The 18242-nt window shown below is 37.9% G+C and overlaps 1 protein-coding gene across 1 annotated transcript in view; it reads left to right on the plus strand.

Moving 5' to 3' along the window:
• Positions 1-18242, plus strand: part of PRKD3 (protein kinase D3) — a 79521-nt gene that overhangs the window by 60677 nt on the left and 602 nt on the right. Inside the window, exons 12-18 of the mRNA XM_080813533.1 lie at positions 2298-2350; positions 6540-6612; positions 7684-7790; positions 12064-12225; positions 12454-12552; positions 15038-15305; positions 17370-17455. Of these exons, the coding sequence (XP_080669659.1) occupies positions 2298-2350; positions 6540-6612; positions 7684-7790; positions 12064-12225; positions 12454-12552; positions 15038-15305; positions 17370-17455 (848 nt within the window). The remainder of the gene's footprint in view (positions 1-2297; positions 2351-6539; positions 6613-7683; positions 7791-12063; positions 12226-12453; positions 12553-15037; positions 15306-17369; positions 17456-18242) is intronic.

Consider the following 18242-nt stretch of genomic DNA (forward strand, 5'->3'; position numbering starts at 1 on the left):
ACTCTCATTGGATTAAGCAGACTACTAGCATTTTGCTTCATGGTGGGATATAAACAGGTGATAGAGTATTATGGTTCACATCATACTAGTGAAATCTATGAAGTCATAAATGCCATTTTTCTTTTAACTGAATTAAAACATTCAGAAACACTAAAAAATTATTAAAACTTGTTCTTTGCACCAACAAAATTTATAAAATAAAACCTAAATTTGATAAAGGATCAAGTGAAAGCCATAACATAATGTCACTTATGCTACTGGTGTTGTTATTTATGGGGAAACATCATTCATTAGACAACTATATTTAAATCGAAATAGGTATCAACCAGTTCCTAAATGTGCGTTATTTCAGTTCAGCTCTATTATTTCATGCACCTATTCTTGGCATTATACTAGGCTCTGAGCTAGAATACAAAAGAAACACAGGAATTAAGGGAGAAAGGACATACAACATAAGTGTTAAGTGGTAGCATAAGGCAGTAGAATGCAGAAATGAGTAATGCGTTTTCTGGGGGATGCAGATATGGATAGGAGGAGTAAGCAGAGACTTTATGATAGAAACAATCTGATTTGAACCTTGACCTTGGATCTCAAGTAGGTAAGGATAGGAAAAATCAAAAAGGAAGGGTGAAGGGGGATAGTGTTACTCTAGTTAAGGAAGACAGGTGTGCTCAAAGGGATGAAAGTAATGACTGTGAACATGTTTGGTGTTTAATACTGACTCTTAGAGGATGAATCAGATGGATATTTACAGTGCTTCTTAGGTTTGGGGGGATTTTAGGCAAAAGTCTGATATCCTAATTGAAGCCATGGACCTTTTCCCCCAGAAAATGATACAGGGACATAAAAAAAAATGTTATGTATAAATGGGATATAGGAATATTCTCTGTTCTCCAGCCCATCCATGGACCTCCTCCCTCAGGATATGTGTCTCTAAAAGCAGAATGACAGAGGGGTTAAGAGTGAGGATGGTAGAGAATGAAAGCACAGTCACTGCTTACTGGCTGTGATCTTGGTCTCTGCAGTCGCTAATCTAAAGTAGGAATAATAATAAATGCATATAATGCACTTAGCACAGTTCCTGACACATTGGTAATACTATTCCTGGGTTGTTGGCTGCTGCTATTGGTTTTTCTGGAGTGGAGTTCTAGGAAGCAATAGAAGATAAATCTAGGTGGAGTTAGACAGCGGAGGCCTTTGAAATAAAATCAGTACTGACTTATGCTAGGAAAGTGGAATGATTGAAAAAGCTTTAGACACTTTAATATCGTTGATGCTATGCCTTTTTTGTTCATTAATTGAATTATTTAAAATATTTTAAGATTGACTTAACATTTTTAAATGCAGTCTTTGACAGTCATGTTACTTATTTTTTACTTACAGTATGCTTACATTTTCTTGTTTTAAATTTTTATATTTGGGATCGTAAAGGAAATTTCACATCTTATTTCTTTGAGTTCTGAGATTCTAGATGTTTGAGACCTAGTCTCTTACATACTTTCCATGTGGCCCTCTTCTCTTGTCACTTACTTCCTTTGCTTATCAAAGTAATATAAACATTTAAACTTCACAATAATATGGAATATAAAATGAGACAGCCCTTCCTGTACACTTGTAACACATCCCCTTATTCCTGCTTCTATATCTCCCCCATGAGAAAACCATTATTAACAATTTGGTGTATATTTCTTGGTTTGGGGAGAATGGAAGCTGGTACTATCTGTACTGTATTATTATATTTTTATTTGTACAAAAAATGCAATTTGCTTTTATCCACTATTAAATTAATATGGGATCAGATAATATTTCAGTGTCTGTATATAGATTTATCTAACTTTTTATTATTAAAATGCCTGCTTTTTATGTTTTAGAAAATGCGGGCAGTGTGGAAATGTATAAAGACTAAAGTTTTTGTTCCCCAACCCTTCCTCTCTTGTTCACCAGAAGTATCATATTTCCTTTGTTTTTAATTCAAATGCTGTTGCCTTACAACTTGCCTTTCTAACTTAATATGCCATGGATAGCTTTCTAACTCAGTATGGATAGCTCTACACCATTAAATGTTTAGATAGTATTTCTTTGTGTGGATGTGTCATATTTTATCTGACTAGTTTCTTGTTGATGGGCTAGTATTATGTGTGTGGATACATTTTTTTAAAGAACATAATTATATTAGCTGTATGTTAGCCACTTTTAAAAATTTACTGTAGTGTAGGCATTCACATATCAGCAAATGTTAATATTAAGCCGTAGAACAATTTTGTTCTTTTCTCATACATCATCCTTCTGTTTTACAGAAGATTTATCTACTAGTATCTCCGTATCTAACTGTCAGATCCAGGAAAATGTGGTAAGTAAAACTTACAGCTAAAACAGCAAATTGGGTAATTAAAATAGGTAAAATAACATGTGAAAATCTTATTAAATAAATTCAAGAGACAAAAAACAAACTCTTAAATACAGAAAACAAATGTGGTTGCCAGAGGGGAGTTGGGTGGGGGGGATGGTGAAGTAGATAAAGGGAATTAAGAATACATTTATCTTAATGAGCGCTGAGAAACATTTAGAATTGTAAATGACTATATTGTATATCTGAAACTAGTATAACACTATATGTTAATTATATTTGAATTTTTAAAAAAGTTCATAGGCCAGAGTATTGAGCACTTGGCCTAAAGGCACCAGCTAGATTTTGTGGCTGATAACTACTCTAAGGAGTTCTGCTTTATGAAGGAAACTAAGGCAGATTTTTTAAAGTGTGAAAATAAAGATAATTTTTTCACAAGTGATAGTAGAATATTACATAGTGATAGACTAGTTCAAAGAGAAGGCAGAGATTACTTCCTGGTGATCAGCAAGGAGGGAAAGCTTCCTCAAGGAAGTGAAACCTGAGCTGTGCCCACAAGGATGGAAAGGCATTTCGGCTGAAGTGTGGAGAGGATGGGGGTGGGGGGAGACAATAGTTAGGGCAAGTACAGGGACCAGGATGGACAAATAGAGGGAAGCAGGACACACAAGACTTTTAAGGAATAGTGAATGGAAGAAGTTTGGCTGCATAGGTAGGTACATGTTAGGGATTATGACAGGGGTCAGCATACTTTCTATATTTTAGGCTTTGGGGTCCATACCCAATTACTTTACTCTGCCATGGTCTTGAGAAAGCATCCATAGGCAGTACATAAAGGAATGAGCATGACTGTGTCCCAGTATAACTATATTTATAGACACTTGAATTTGAATTTTATATCATTTTCACATGTCAAAAAATACTATTATTATTTTCCCTTTTAACCATTTAAAATGTAAAGTCTATTTGTAGATCAGGAGCCCATACAAAAGAGACAGCAGGCTGGATTTGGCCTGTAACTGATTTGCCAACCCTGGATTAGAAAGAAAAAAGATTCGAAAAAGAAGTCATAAAATAGTTCATTGGCTGTCTATAAATTTCTCTGATAAAAATCTCGCCATCTTCCACTTGGAGCCTCCGGCTGTAATACCCCTGTAGCATATACATGTTGGCTTTTCTAAGACTGCAGTGAAGAGACTGGCTATCCAGTAGTGTTACAGGGAATAGAGGGTTTCAAGGAGATGTAATCTGTGTGTCTCTTGTCGTAGTGGTAGGTAGAATAAATACCAGATTCTTGGGGAGGAAGAGGAGGATTACACAAACATGACATCACTAACTTTGAAGGATCCCCTGAGAACTTGAGGGACATACCCATTCATATCTGAGAAGGGAAGAGGTTCAGAACTGGTCTTTGTGAAAACCTTTTCTAGCAGTTATTATTTGACTAGTGGATGTTCCCTCATCTAATTTGATTAGAATCAAAATTTCCTTGGTTAAACAAAAAATTGATTAAAGTTGGGAAGCATGTAAAAATGATTCTTATAAATCTTAAAATTTTCATTATACCTTAAAACATGTATATATACACATTGATTTGCTTTTGTCACAGGGCTGAGACTTCTTTAAGCATGGGTCTGCTAAGTAGAGGTCCACCTTGTCTTTCTTGCATCAGCCACATCTTTAACATAGTACTGCAGTTCCAATGCTCACGCCCTGATTTTGTGCAGATTCCACAGGTTAAGGGCACAGTTCCTAACAAGGCTGCTCTCACTTGAGACACCAGCCACAAGTGCAGGGGTCCCTGGTTCATCCATACTTCTGACCAACTGGCTACAGAGTCGGGATTCCCACAAACCCACACTGAGGTTCAGTAACTCATTAGAATGACTCAGAACTCAGGAAAGTGCTAGATTTAGATTTACAGCCTTACTGTTACAGATAAAAATCAGGATCAGCCAACCAAAGACACATAGGGTACAGTCTGGGAGGGTTCTGAATGTAGAGCTTCTGCATTCTCTCCCTGAAATCAGGACATGCAACCCTACAGCACAGTGATCTGTCACCAGCCTGCAAAGTCACCTGGGCCTTAGTGTACAGAGTTTTTATTGGAGTCTCATTAAGCAGGCATGATTGACTGAAGCATTGGCCACATGACTGAACTCCATCTCCTACCCCCCCTTCTCCTCCCCTGAGTTTGGACTGGTTCAAAGCCCTAACGCTGTAATCACGTGGTTGGTCTTTCTGGTGACCCTACCCCATCCTGAATCATTTTGTTTGCATAATTCTGGTGTGATCCAAGGGGCTCATGAATAACATAACATATAAGATACTCCTATGACTTGGGAAATTCCGAGGATTTAGAATCTCTCTCTTTGGAACTAGGGACAAAGGCCAGTCAAGTTCTTATTATACAACAACACCCATAACGGATTCTCTATAAATCCAATTTTTGTTTCCTTAAAGTAGAACCAGGGATACTTGTGAAATATTCTGAGAACAGAATCCTCACTCCCACAATCTTTGGTATTTATTTTGCTCACAAATAAATTGACAGCTATAGTTTTGGTGTCTCATGTTTATAGAGTTGGTTTTTTGTTTGCTTTTGTTTTTTAAAGAGTTATTTATTTAAGAGAGAGAACACAAGGAGGAGGGGCAGAGGGAGAGATAATCTCAAGCAGATCTGACACTGAGCATGGAGCCCAATGCAGGGCTCGATCTCACAGCCCTGTGATCATGACCTGAGCCAAAACCAAGAGTCAGATGCTTAATTGACTGTACCACCCAGTGCCCCCTTTATGGAGTTTCTAAAACTACTTTGTTTTCATAGAATTTCTAATGTTTTATTGACTTACATAGTATACTTATTTAATTTTTTATAATTAAACTATATAATCTTTAACAAGTACATTTGGCATAATGGGTTTGGGAACAAATTCAGTTTTAAGAGTTACTTATTGGGATACCACATGCATTTTATTAGGCTACTGTAGACATCAGTCAATATATTCTTTTCAGAGGGAATGGGAAGTACAGGTTATTCTGGGGAGTTAGTAAAGAAAAGGCATTAGGAGAGCCTCTACAAATAAGTAGAATTTATTTGACCCTGATATGTCCTGAATTATTTATCTTTTTAATAGATTTTTATGTTTCCCTAATACATCATAAGCCTCTTAACTAGATCTGTTTTACAAATTAACTACCTTTTACAGAGTCCTCTATACAGTTAGGGCTCAATAAGTGTTGATGACAATCATAAAATAGTAGGCAGTCTTTAAATTAGGAGGAGCCTAGAGGTGTAGACCAATACTTTGTTACAGATGAGAGAGTCGAGTCCCAGGAAAGTCAACAATTTAAAGATTACCTAATTTCAACAGAAATTAGGACATCAGATTTATAGAATTACTGATTTTATATGCCAGGCCCTGGACTTGACTCTGTATATATCCTCATTTAACTTACTCAAAAATACAGTGAAATAGATGTTATTATATCCCCTTTACCAGAGAGAAATTGAGGTCTGTACCATTCCATATGAGTTGCTTCCATGAGACAGGCGCTGGCAGGGAGTGTAACACTGATAGAGATGGAGCCCCTGACTTCAGACGCCAGACTGCAGCCCGCACCTGGACAAGGGAGCCCCTGATTGAAGCGCTAGGGAGGGGACTGGAGAGCACCCGCCAGGAATATTCCCACAGCAACAGCCATCACCTAGGAGGAGGGGAGGGAGGGAAGAAGGATGGGGAGGGATCTGAGCTGCACACTTCCTCACACATACCCTTTTCATCAGACTTTCAAAATCAGCCTAATCTCAATAATATAAACCTTCTGAGTTTTTCTCTCAAATCAAAGATAGCAAATCTCTTTAATGGTGAAATAGGTAAAATTTTGTTAATTTTTTTATGTTAATGTACTTTTTATAGATCACTACTTACTAAATACAAGACTTTCTTTTATTCAAAGCTGTTTTCTCCCAAAGGCCTTGTTACAGAATACATTGTACTTGCATATTAAGAGTCATAGTAATAAAATTGGGGTTTTCTAGGACATGGAAAGTTTGTGTTCATAAAATATGTTAGGAAACTTAGCTGCCTCTCTCATAAAAACAGAAAGGTGTTCAGTATTAGAATGAAAAGAGTCAGAGATACTGCTGGTATTGAACAGAGAGAAATAACGCTTCCTCTTTCCTAAACAGGACATTAGCACTGTTTACCAGATCTTTGCCGATGAGGTGCTTGGTTCAGGCCAGTTTGGCATCGTCTATGGAGGTAAGCGACTGCAGCCGGCTGCTTACCATACATACTCCAGAAAGCTATGAAACTGGAAGACCCCTGCCAGCTGTGGTGTCCTGTCACAGTTCGTCGAGTGGTTTCCCAGAGGGGCTGACACGCATTCTTCTAGCTCTGCCCTTTTCCCTCTGCCTGTTCATTCTTTAATCGCAGCTGTACACTTTACAGAGTAACAGAAAGCGTCAGGAAATTAGTTTCACTGTAGTCTTGCTTTATCTCTCCTCCGTAGCTCACTCATAAAGATGTTCGTGGGGGAAAATAAATGGCTGGAAGCCTTTGTTGGGCTTTGTGGGCTCGTTTATCCAAGGATACGCTCTGCTGGATTTCCAACACAAATGGCCCCATTCGTCTGCTGTTGGCAGGAATGTTGTGTCAGGTCCGAAGACCTGAAATCTCACTGTGACTCCTGATACCGGCAGAGTCATTTAAGCTCACTGTGCATTAGTATCTTCATCTGTTTAAAGCAGCCAACAAAATTTGACCTGCATAGCTCCCAGGGTTGTTAATTAAGCCTAATGTACATAAAAGTACTTTATAAGCTATAGTCTAAGGTATAAAAGAAATTTTAAATCCATTTCCTCCTTTGCTGACCCCCTTTAAGTAGCCTTCTAGTGGCCTTTCCGCCTCAAGGCTTGCCCTGATATGTGGTTAAATAACTGTGCTGTCTCAGTGAACCTAGAATAAAATTAATTCATTGATAAAATGCTTCTATCTTGACAGTGTCTGAAGACTAAGTCAGAGTAGTTAACTGTCATTTAATAAGGTAGATTATTGTTCAGCAAACAAGTTCATTCAAATTTCCTGCCATTTCAAGTAATGAAACTGCCTTTATGAGAGGCAACTACTAAGGAAAAATGTAATTTACTTCTAAAAGTTAAAGGTGAGTAAAGGAGAAAGAACAAAATCGGCCAAAGAAAAGAAATCTAAGAGTAAATACATATTAGTTTCAGTCTTTGTTCAACTTCCTCATAAATCTTTCATATTCTATATGAACTGTCAACTTGCTTTTTCTTTCTTTTCTATACTTTTTTTTTTTTTTTTTTAAAACAGGAAAACACAGAAAGACTGGAAGGGATGTGGCTATCAAAGTAATTGATAAGATGAGATTCCCCACAAAACAGGAAAGTCAACTCCGTAATGAAGTGGCTATTTTACAGGTAAAAAAACCCAAGTTGCTTTGTATTGGTTTTAATATTTGATTTGTGAGTTTTTAAATGCAAGTCTGTTTAGTGTGCTGATAAGAATAAGGTTTGTTTTTTCTTCTCTTTTCATCTTGTGACCTTTGGGCTCAGTAGGAGGCTGGTGGGCATCTACATTAAATCCTTAAGTCTTTTTTTTTTTTTTTAAAGGAAAAATTAAGTTATAGTAATCTAGGAGTTACAAGAACTGCCATTATGATAGTAGTTTAGAACACATTTTCATCAGTAATATCTTAACAACAACAACAACAAAAGTAAAAACTTACTCTTAATCTGTCACTCCAGAAGCTCAAAATACTTGGATACTTGTGTCCCGACATTTGATTAGGAGGTCAGCTAAATATAAAGATCAACTTTAGCCTACTTTGTACTTGAATTACAATTCTCAGAACAATCTGAATGTGGTAAAAACATTTTTTAACGGAAACTTCAAATACTCATTTGCTGAAATTCATTACACAAGATTTAGTCATTTGAGCATTTTAACTAGACTCTTGCACATGGGTTGAAAGGAATGTACTGCACTCCCTCTGCTCACTCTACCCTTTGGTTCCCCACCTCCCGTCCGCTGTGTCATCCTTACTTTCCCATCTTTGCCCATGATTCTTCTTGTGTGTAGTCTTCATTAAACAACCTCAGAGGCTGGCAGAACCCTGCCTGGCAGTTGATTCTGGTATTCTCTGTTTCCTGCAGCTCCACTGACATCCTTGGTTTTTCTTCCCCATGTCCTCCCCTTTATCAAGAAAGGTTAGGCGGTAAAGACTGAGGATCTGACTGAGACTAGTTTTGGCCTTTCCAGTGGCAGGGAGGAACAATTCTAGAATCATTGATTAAGCAGTGACCTTCTAGTTTACCCAGGAACATCCAGCCTCTCTCCTGAGTGCTTAATGATGATCTCTGGATTTCTTTCACTTTAATAGAAAGGAGGACTTGACATTTTTGGACATCTGCAAATATTCTGTGAGGCTGAGCCAAAATCTCTTAGAAAAGGTTCCACAGTAGACTACACTCAACAAATTGAGTCTCCTTTCTGAATGATGGCCACACTCTCTTGCTGTTCCTTAAATATGCCAGATATGGTCCTGTCTCAAGGACTTTGCTTTAGCTGTTACCTCTTCCTGGAATGCTGTCACCCCCAATATCTGTGTGGCATAGCCCCTTACCTCCTTCAAGACTTTGCCCAAATGTCATTTCCTCATGAGGTGCTTGCATTCTGTTCCCATCCACCCTTACCCTCTTTTTCTTCTCTCCATAGCATTTACCACCTTCATCCTGGGTAATTTACTAGTTTATTAGCTATTGTCTACCCCACCTTGCTAGAATAAGCTCCATGAGATGAGATTTGTCAGTTTTGTTCACTCATGAATCCAGACTACCTACATAGTACCAGGCACATAGCAAATGCTCATTTAATGTTTATTGCGTGAATGTGTTTATATGGGGGATTGCCTATAACATATTGTTAAATTTTTTAAATGGAAATGTGGAATGGTTTCATTTGTATAACTTCTTAAAGTAATGTGTACTTTGCATATGTGTACATACAGTAATGTAAAGAAAAGGTCCGTACCTACCTGAACTGGGAACTGTGTTGTGGGGCAGGAAAGAAATGGAGGCTTTTTACTTTTTCATAGGGATGTGGAAATATAAAAGTGTCTTTGTTATTGCCTGAAGCAGGTAGGCTGTTAAGTAGTAATGGGAGAAAATGTGTGGTGCTCTCATGGCTACTTACATAAATGGGAAAATGTCATCAGAAACTTAAGAGAGAAATTTCTGGTTTGAATACTGTAGTATAAATACACCATTTTCCCCTTCTCTTTTTGGAAGTCTCCTAAAAGCTATGAGAAAAATGACACAGAAATTAAAAAAAAAAAACTAATAAAAATAGAAGAAAGTTCAGACCTATAAAATAGAGGAGTTTTCCCAGAAACACTGGCGATGGAGCCAAGAGTACGTGTGGGAAGAGGCGCCACAGTAAGGGCTGTTTTTGCTGGCTCTTCTGAGATGTACAATTGTGAGATCCTCTCTAGGTGCCTCCTCAAACAGAAGAAAGCGAAGGGGGTCACGATCTTCTGAAATTTAATTTAAGGGAGAACACGGGAAGTGAAGGGAAGAAGGGCCCTTTAATAGTGGAAGAGTGCAGACCACGCCAGATAGCAGCAGTGGCCTTTATAAAGGAGAGCTATAGAGGAGGCGGGGAGAAACTGATCAACGCAGCAGCAGTCCTGGGAGAAGAAGTAGCCCAAACTAATGACATGGAAGGCCTAAACAGTGTAAGGTAATCAACCACTTTACACTGAAGTCTGTACCCTAAAAACAAAGAACAAAGAACTCAGTTATTCAGAAAAAGCAAGATAAACAGTATTCTTTGATCCTAATGCAATACTAGAAATAAATTACAAAATCAAAAAACAAAAGCTCCCACCACCCGAAAGTTTTTTAAATATCTTAATTTTTAAAGAGCAAAATCAAGATTTCAAAGTATTTAGAAAATAATTGTGCAAATATTATGTATCAGCTTTTAGACTATTGCTCAGAAAATTTATAACCTCAAATATTTACACAAGAAAGAATGAAAATAAGTGAATTAAGAATCCAACTCAAGAGGTTAAAGAATGAACAATAAAGGAAAGCAAAAATAAGAGAAATAAGAACATCTTGGGAAGAGGACCACAAATACTGAAAAAAATTTAAAGGCATTTTAAGACGCTGCCTTTTCCAACTCTATCAAATAAATTTGAAAACCTGGAGAAAATGATTCTCTATGAAAGTATAATTTACCAAAAGACTCCAGAAGAAACAGGACATTTAAACAAACAGAGGATGTTAAGAGACAATAATGTTACAGCATACTTCTGTTTTTGTGTTTGTGTACTGTTTACAGGACTGGAGGTGGGGAGAAACTTAGAAGACAGCTACAGCATGGGGATAGCCAACCCCACTTCGAATTCTATGTTGACAAAATTTGTGATATTCTGAATATTCCCCTGCTCACTACTATTATCACACCCATGTCACTTTTGTTTACTATATAAAATTGTCATTTTTTTTTATTTTGCTGCTTGGAATACCATCTCATTAAATTGTTTTAAATTGATTAGTAAACAGTATTTTACACTTGCTAGTCATTTTTAAAAACACCATGATTCAGACATTGAGTTAAAATGACTAAGACAGTCTCTGTTGTCAGGAACTTACTAGCATACAGAGTGAGATGCGTACACATGACAGTACCGTGGGATAAATATTGTTGCATGTATATATAGTGTTAGGTGAAAACTAATCACCTTAGAGAGAGGTAATGTGAGTTGGAATTAAAGCCACTACGGTGGGAATTGAGAGATGATGGCAAATTCAAAAAACATTTTAGAGATGGTGTTCAACCTCATATAAGCCAAAAAGAAGTTTCTCCTTTTAGCATAATTAGGCACCTGTAATAAAGATAAAAACATAACAAAAATATATTTTTTAAATATATTTCTAATAATAAAAAGTTTAATCACCTTTAATGAAGATATAAAAGTCTAAGCAGAGGAATAGATTTATGTCCAGGAATAGAAAACCGTGGAATATTTTTGAGCATAGCTGATTTAAGATAATTTGCTTTTGAGGAAGGTTTTTGTTTTTTGTTTTTTAACCAGTAAGATAGATTGCTTTTTTATTAGCAGAAACAGTATCACATTCACCTTTATATTTTTGCAACCCTGGTAACCTAGTAGTGCTTAAGAAGCGTGATGATGGAGGTAGAGATCTTGAGCCTGAAAGCAGGAAAACCAAATGCAAGTATGACTGAGAATTCAGACTTAGATAAATAACTACCCTAAAAACAGAACCATCTCTTGAGCACAGACCTCCACAGATACAGCCCCAAAGAGCCAAAGCTCTGTGTAGTTGGCTAAAATTTGATTGGCAGTTGGTATCTGTTCATGGACAGCATAAAATTACCACAGCGTCAGAAGACTAAAAAGATGAGAAAGAAAAATGTAGTAGTAATGGACAAGGACACTTATGTAATTAACTGGAAAGACCCCCTTTCCCCTCAGGGCATCCATTGCACTACAGATCTTGAAAAATCCGAATCCATGATCCTGTTTGTTTGCTTTTACTGCTTATTTTTGTTTTTCTTTCTATGCCATGTATTCCATACAGTTGCAGTACATTGTTAGATGTTTGCATAGTAAAACTATTTCTCTACTTACATTGGTCATATAAATATCCTGCAACTCTCCAGAATTTGCACCATCCTGGGATTGTAAACCTGGAATGTATGTTTGAAACTCCAGAAAGAGTTTTTGTAGTAATGGAAAAGCTACATGGAGATATGTTGGAAATGATTCTATCCAGTGAGAAAAGTCGACTTCCAGAACGAATTACTAAGTTCATGGTCACACAGGTACTTTAACTCTTTTTTTTTAAACAATACTTGAAAACAGAGAAATGGCAGTGCTTTTACATATTGGGTTACTTTGGGAATTTTTAACTTTGAAGAACAGAGTAACACTTCAGTTAAAACTTGACGAACTGTAGTAGACTTTTCAAATTATTATACCATTCAAGAGCTCAGGTGGGGGTTTATGATTTTTTCGAAGCACTGAAAAAATTCTGTTTTCTTCAATAACAGATCCTTGTTGCTTTGAGGAATCTACATTTTAAAAATATTGTGCACTGTGATTTAAAGCCGGAAAATGTGCTGCTCGCATCAGCGGAGCCATTTCCTCAGGTGAGATACTCTTTAGAACCTTTTTAAGTATCTGACAGTATTACAGAGCAGCCACGTAATGAAAGGGAGGGCAGTAAGTTTAGACTTACAGCCATCTGAACAGAAGGAATTAGCCTGTAACTGCCAGTGAGGATTAATACTTGACATAATTTGAACTCTGAACTTACTAATTATATTATTTTCATTAAGACTTTTTGGACTTAACCAGACCTCAAGGAATAACCTGCATGTAGACTGCAGTTCACGTCTTCCTGGGGTTTGGGAAGTGAGGAGAATCAATCTTGGCTGGTACCTGTGCTTGGGACAAATTCCCCATAAAAACAGGGGTAACCCTACAGTAGGGGACACTAGATTTGGGGGGGGGGGAGGGACATTAGATTTTTGAGGCAGGCAGCTAACTTCCCTTCCTCTTCAGAGCACTTTATTTCAAACATTTCACCAAAACCTATGGAAGAATTACTCACACATATATATCCCCTTTGCGCGCTCGTGCATGTGTGTGTATATGTCTGTGTCCTGTGTGGGATGCATTGATTTTTTTACTTGGTTAAGTTTCATTTCACTAAAGAATGTTGATCTTGATCCAAAATTATTTCGTAACCTAAGAAAATGCTTCATAAACCTGAAGTTTTAACGTTTTCCTGAGGAATATATGTTGGGAGTACCCATAAATATTTTTCATGGTTATCATTGGTGAATTCTCCAATCAGCTAGACTATCTGTTGACAAACTATTATTTATTTATTTGAAAAATGCATAGTTAGATGGCTAGACTAAGGACAATGATTATTTCACCTGAGTTAAATACAACTCAAATTGTCGTTCAAAGAAAAAGACTTTTTTTTTTTTAAGATTTTATTTATTTATTTAAGAGTGAGAGAAAGCAGGAAAGGAGGTAGGGTCAGAGGGAGAAGCAGGCTTCCCACTGAGTAGGGAGCCTGATGCGGGGCTCCATCCCAAGACTCCTGGATCATGACCTGAGCCCAAGGCAGTCGCTTAACCAACTGAGCCACCCAGGCACCCCAGAAAGATTATTTTTAAAAATTACTCTTACAAGGAAGTAATCCTATTGCTTTGTAATGCCTGTGTGGTCAAAAAGGGTTCCCTAACAGTTGGTGTGATGTTTTTAATAAAGTGTTTCCATACATTATCATCTCATTTGATCTTCAGAATAGTCTGGGCAAAGGATGCACACCCCTACAGTGAGGCTAAAACTTCCTGACTTCTGTTATGAACAAAGGGAAGACATCATTCACTTGACATTTCTTGTTGCCCAAGTACTAGCCATCGCCATACTTCCTTATTCAGTTGCCAGACTGCCATGGCATCTTTATCAAGATGTTACTAGAAATATGGCATTTAACAACAACAGCAAAGAGAGTTCACATGTCTTCATGGTTAATAATCCTGTTCTTCTAGAACTCAGAGGGAGCCACATTCAGTAAAGACACAGAATAATCATAAAACATGCACCAGGGTCCATGTTTTAGTAATAACAAAAAGTATTTGAATACACCTTCATCTTTGCTTTCCAGGCACTGTTATACCATTGGTTGTAGAAGCCAAATCCCTTTTTTTGTCAACTGATCATAATGCTTTTTGTGAAGACATTTTGTAAGTCAGGGCATTTCCTTTGGAAAGTACTTGGCATTTGCTTATTCAGCATGGATGTGTCATTACTCCCCCAAACCCAAACTTCTAGAAGATGGGCAGCAAGATAAGGGCTCTGAGCTCTGCCAAGCTCATCACATTTCTAGAACACTCTTCCCAAAAGGATATTGTAGTGACTGGGGCTACCTTCAGATAGACCTTTTTTTCAGATCCAAAATCTGATTAGTCATCATTTTGCTCTGATTCTTTCAAGCAGACTCTAGCATTGCTCTTCTGAGGGCTACAGTAGTAGTCCTCTTTACTACACCTCAGTTTACTTGCCAACTGATAGTAATTCTCAGGAATACAGATTCTAGGATTAAGCAAAATAAAGGGTCAGTTTTTAAATACCAACTTATTTTTCATTCAGCACACATTTATTGAGTACCTTTATGTGTCCAGGCACTAGTCACTGAGGATTCAAAAATGAGACACATAATTTCTGCTCACAGTTGATAGAAAAGTAGCTCCTTAAAAGCCAAATGCTAAAAAATCAGCACCCTCCCATTTCATCATAAAACTTTGACCACTGACACCACCAGTCTGGTTTTTTTGGCATTCTGAAAGCTAGAACTTAAAACTGGTTTTTTGAAATAAGCGCTAGGAAAGCTCTTCACACTATGTTGGTAATACATCATAGGGTTATAAATGTACCTGCCTTTTGGCAAAAGGCTGTTTTATAATTTCCCCACCTGCATTCATTTGACATTTGTAAACAGTACATATGTTGGCAGGTGTGTTGAAATGACTCGGTATCATACTTAGGGACAGGTATGTATAGAGAGATTGACTGACAGATGAAAATGCAAAATTATCATCATCTTTTTATTTCCAGGTGAAACTGTGTGACTTTGGTTTTGCACGCATCATTGGTGAAAAGTCATTCAGGAGATCTGTGGTAGGAACTCCGGCATACCTAGCCCCTGAAGTTCTCAGGAGCAAAGGTTACAACCGTTCTCTCGATATGTGGTCAGTGGGAGTTATCGTCTATGTTAGCCTCAGTGGCACATTTCCTTTTAATGAAGATGAAGATATAAATGACCAAATCCAAAATGCTGCATTTATGTACCCACCAAATCCCTGGAGAGAAATTTCTGGTGAAGGTAAAAAAAAGTTTCAGCTCTATGCCCTTTAGTCTAAAAATCTTTGTGATCTCAAATCAGCCTGTTTCTTCTGTCTTATCTTTTTAGTTTCGCATATTCATCTTTCAAATTCAACCAGTTTTTGAGCACTCTTCCTTCTGCATTGTCTCTTCTCTAATTTCCTTATAGCACTAATCCAGGCCCCAAGTTCCTTTGGAAACTACTAAAATATCTTAACAGTCCTATCCATCAGACGCTTTCCTGGCCCTACTTTTGTCTCAATCTGCCCCAAACACCTTGGCCTCCTTTTAATCACATTGCAACTATGTAGGTCTCCCTGAGTAGACTCCCTAGCCCAAGTCTACCTGCTGTCCTCCCCTCCATAAAACCTAGTTGTTTTCTCTTCCCACCTACTTTCTGCATTTTGCTTAGACCTTTCCCCTGCCTACAGTCCCTCTTCCCTGTTACTGAAATCCTTCTAGTCCTTCAGGTCTGTGGCACATCTATGAAATCTTCCCTGAGCTCCTCCTCTAACTTGGTAAGATCAACTCAGGCTACTAGGCGGAGGTATTTTTCCTTATTCTTTCTTTTCATAATTACTTATTTTCAGAACTAGATTGTAAGCTCCCTGAATGGAGACCTTTCAGGTTCTTTATATCTAGAATGAACTTTAGACATTTTCCAGCTTATTTGCAGCCTTCCCAGGGACCAATCCTAGGAAGCAGGCTACGTCTGTTTTCCCTGCCCAGTACAGATTTCTGAGCTTGCAAGCCTGGGTTCTGTACCCATGAAGAATGCCCTGGCTGTCCCTCTTTTACTTTTTGATACTGTCGGGCAGAGCATGCAAGTTATTTAGCAGCCGCATACTGAATGGAATCCTACTGGGGAAATAACCAACCTGGATTTAGCCAACCTTTGGAACGAGGGTTTTTTTTGTTTTCCAGAAGTACCAGATCTAATGATAGGGATTAACAGCCCATTAAACAGGGGAAGTTTGAGGAACAACCTGTAAGAACAGTAGCAGGCTTACTTGGTAATGAACAGCTAACTGAAGTATATATGAGGGTTTCTCTTAGAGGTCCTCGGGCAGTGTGGTCTGCAGACCTCTGTCAGCATAATCAGTTGGTGAGTGTACTAAACCAAAAACCCCTGGCTGTATCCCAGAGCTTCCACTTCACCAGCTGGCATGACACCAGGAATGCATTTTAATAAAGACCCCAAATGATTCTGTTGCACATGGTGGACATCCAAGTAAGCAACACCGGGTAAAAGTTTGAAGTATTTGGAACCGAGAGTTCATAATTAAAATACCTGTGGTATGCACAAGAGAAACAGAGTGGGTATGATGTAAACCTTTCATTTGGCTCATCTCTGGGTCCAGGCTTTTGTATCTGTATTTCAAATGTACTGTCACACTGCACTGTAGTCAGTACAGTCACACGGAGGTTATGTTTTTGCAGTTGCTTCATTTCTTCAAATAACTGGATGAATAAGTATGCCAGCATACTTACTGTTATTACCATACATACCGAACACCACACCTGTTTGAGTGTGAACTTGTGGTAATAAGTTACCATGTTAGTCTGGCCCCATGTGTAGAGGAAGCCAGCGACTTTGGCTCCTTAGCAGACCAAGCCAGGGACTAGGGAATGGTGTCTTTGGGGGAAACAGCAAGTCAGTCTGTAATCAGTTTTTTTAATTCATTTTGAAATAATAATGGCCATAACTAGCACTTACGTGCTAGGCACAATTCTAAGCTCTTTATGTGTATTATTTCATCTTTACAACAACCTCATTTTGTAGACGAGGAAACGGAGAAACGGCAGCGGGCACTCACCGACCCTCTGCCACACTGAATGTGTACTCTGCACTGCCTCCTTAAGCAAACAGGCACACTTCCCAAGATAGGTACTAAGTGCAGTGAACATTTACAGATCACTAACAGGGGAGCTGTTAAGACTGCGGCCTTGAGAAGCGAAACCCTCGACCCTGTATTTCTGTGGATTGAACTGCCTTCTAAGAGTCCCGGGTTTGGTTTGCTCCATATACCCAAATTTACGTGTCTGATTTTGTCTTTTCTCTTAGCAATTGATTTGATCAACAACCTACTTCAAGTGAAGATGAGAAAACGTTACAGCGTGGACAAATCTCTTAGTCATCCCTGGCTGCAGGTAAAAAAAAACAAACAACAAAACGTCGTCTCTCTGGTGATCCTCATTCAAGCCTTTCATTGTACTTTGTCTTACCTACTGAAACCACTCTAAGATCAACAGATTCTCCTCGTCTTAGAATACTGTTAAGTGTTCTTTAGTGATTAATTTGTCCTGTGGCTGCATCTCTGGAGGTTTTGCAGTAAGCCACTGAAATGCAGAACTTTTAGACAGTTAAACTCCCATGAACTGAAAAGCAGTGATTTAGCCTTTTTATAGAACCTTATGTTTCATACCACCTTTTTGTAAGATAAGCATATTATTTTGTCAAATATATTTTACTTTAAAATTATCCACTAAAAGATTCATATTTGCATTGATGAGATCAGAAATGCCATTTAAAATGTTTGGCTGAAGTCCCCCAAAAGCTGTTGCATAGATCTGTCAGAAGATACCCCCAAACTTCAGAGTAAAGAGAAGCTTTAGAACTGTTTTAAAGGGAGTAGGGAGTAGCATTAACTTCAAAACAAATGCAGTCTTAGTCAGTCTCCATGATTATTAAATTACCCTGGTAATAGATTCTAAGTACTTTCCCCTAGTTTGAGGAGTAACGTGTGGGTGTAAGGTCAGAGTATAGAACAGGATGTTTTAGTGATTATTATTAGCCATCTCAGAAGCCTCAGGCAATTTTTTTTTTTTAGTTGTAGAAACTAGTTACTTCATTAGAGATTCTAAATTTGAAAAAGTATTTAACATTGCTAATTTAAATACTACAAATGGAACTTACAGTATAGCAAGTACTTTTGGT

Source organism: Martes martes (genome assembly GCF_963455335.1).
Source record: "Martes martes genome assembly, chromosome: 9".
In the NCBI taxonomy this organism is placed as follows: Eukaryota; Metazoa; Chordata; class Mammalia; order Carnivora; family Mustelidae; genus Martes; species Martes martes.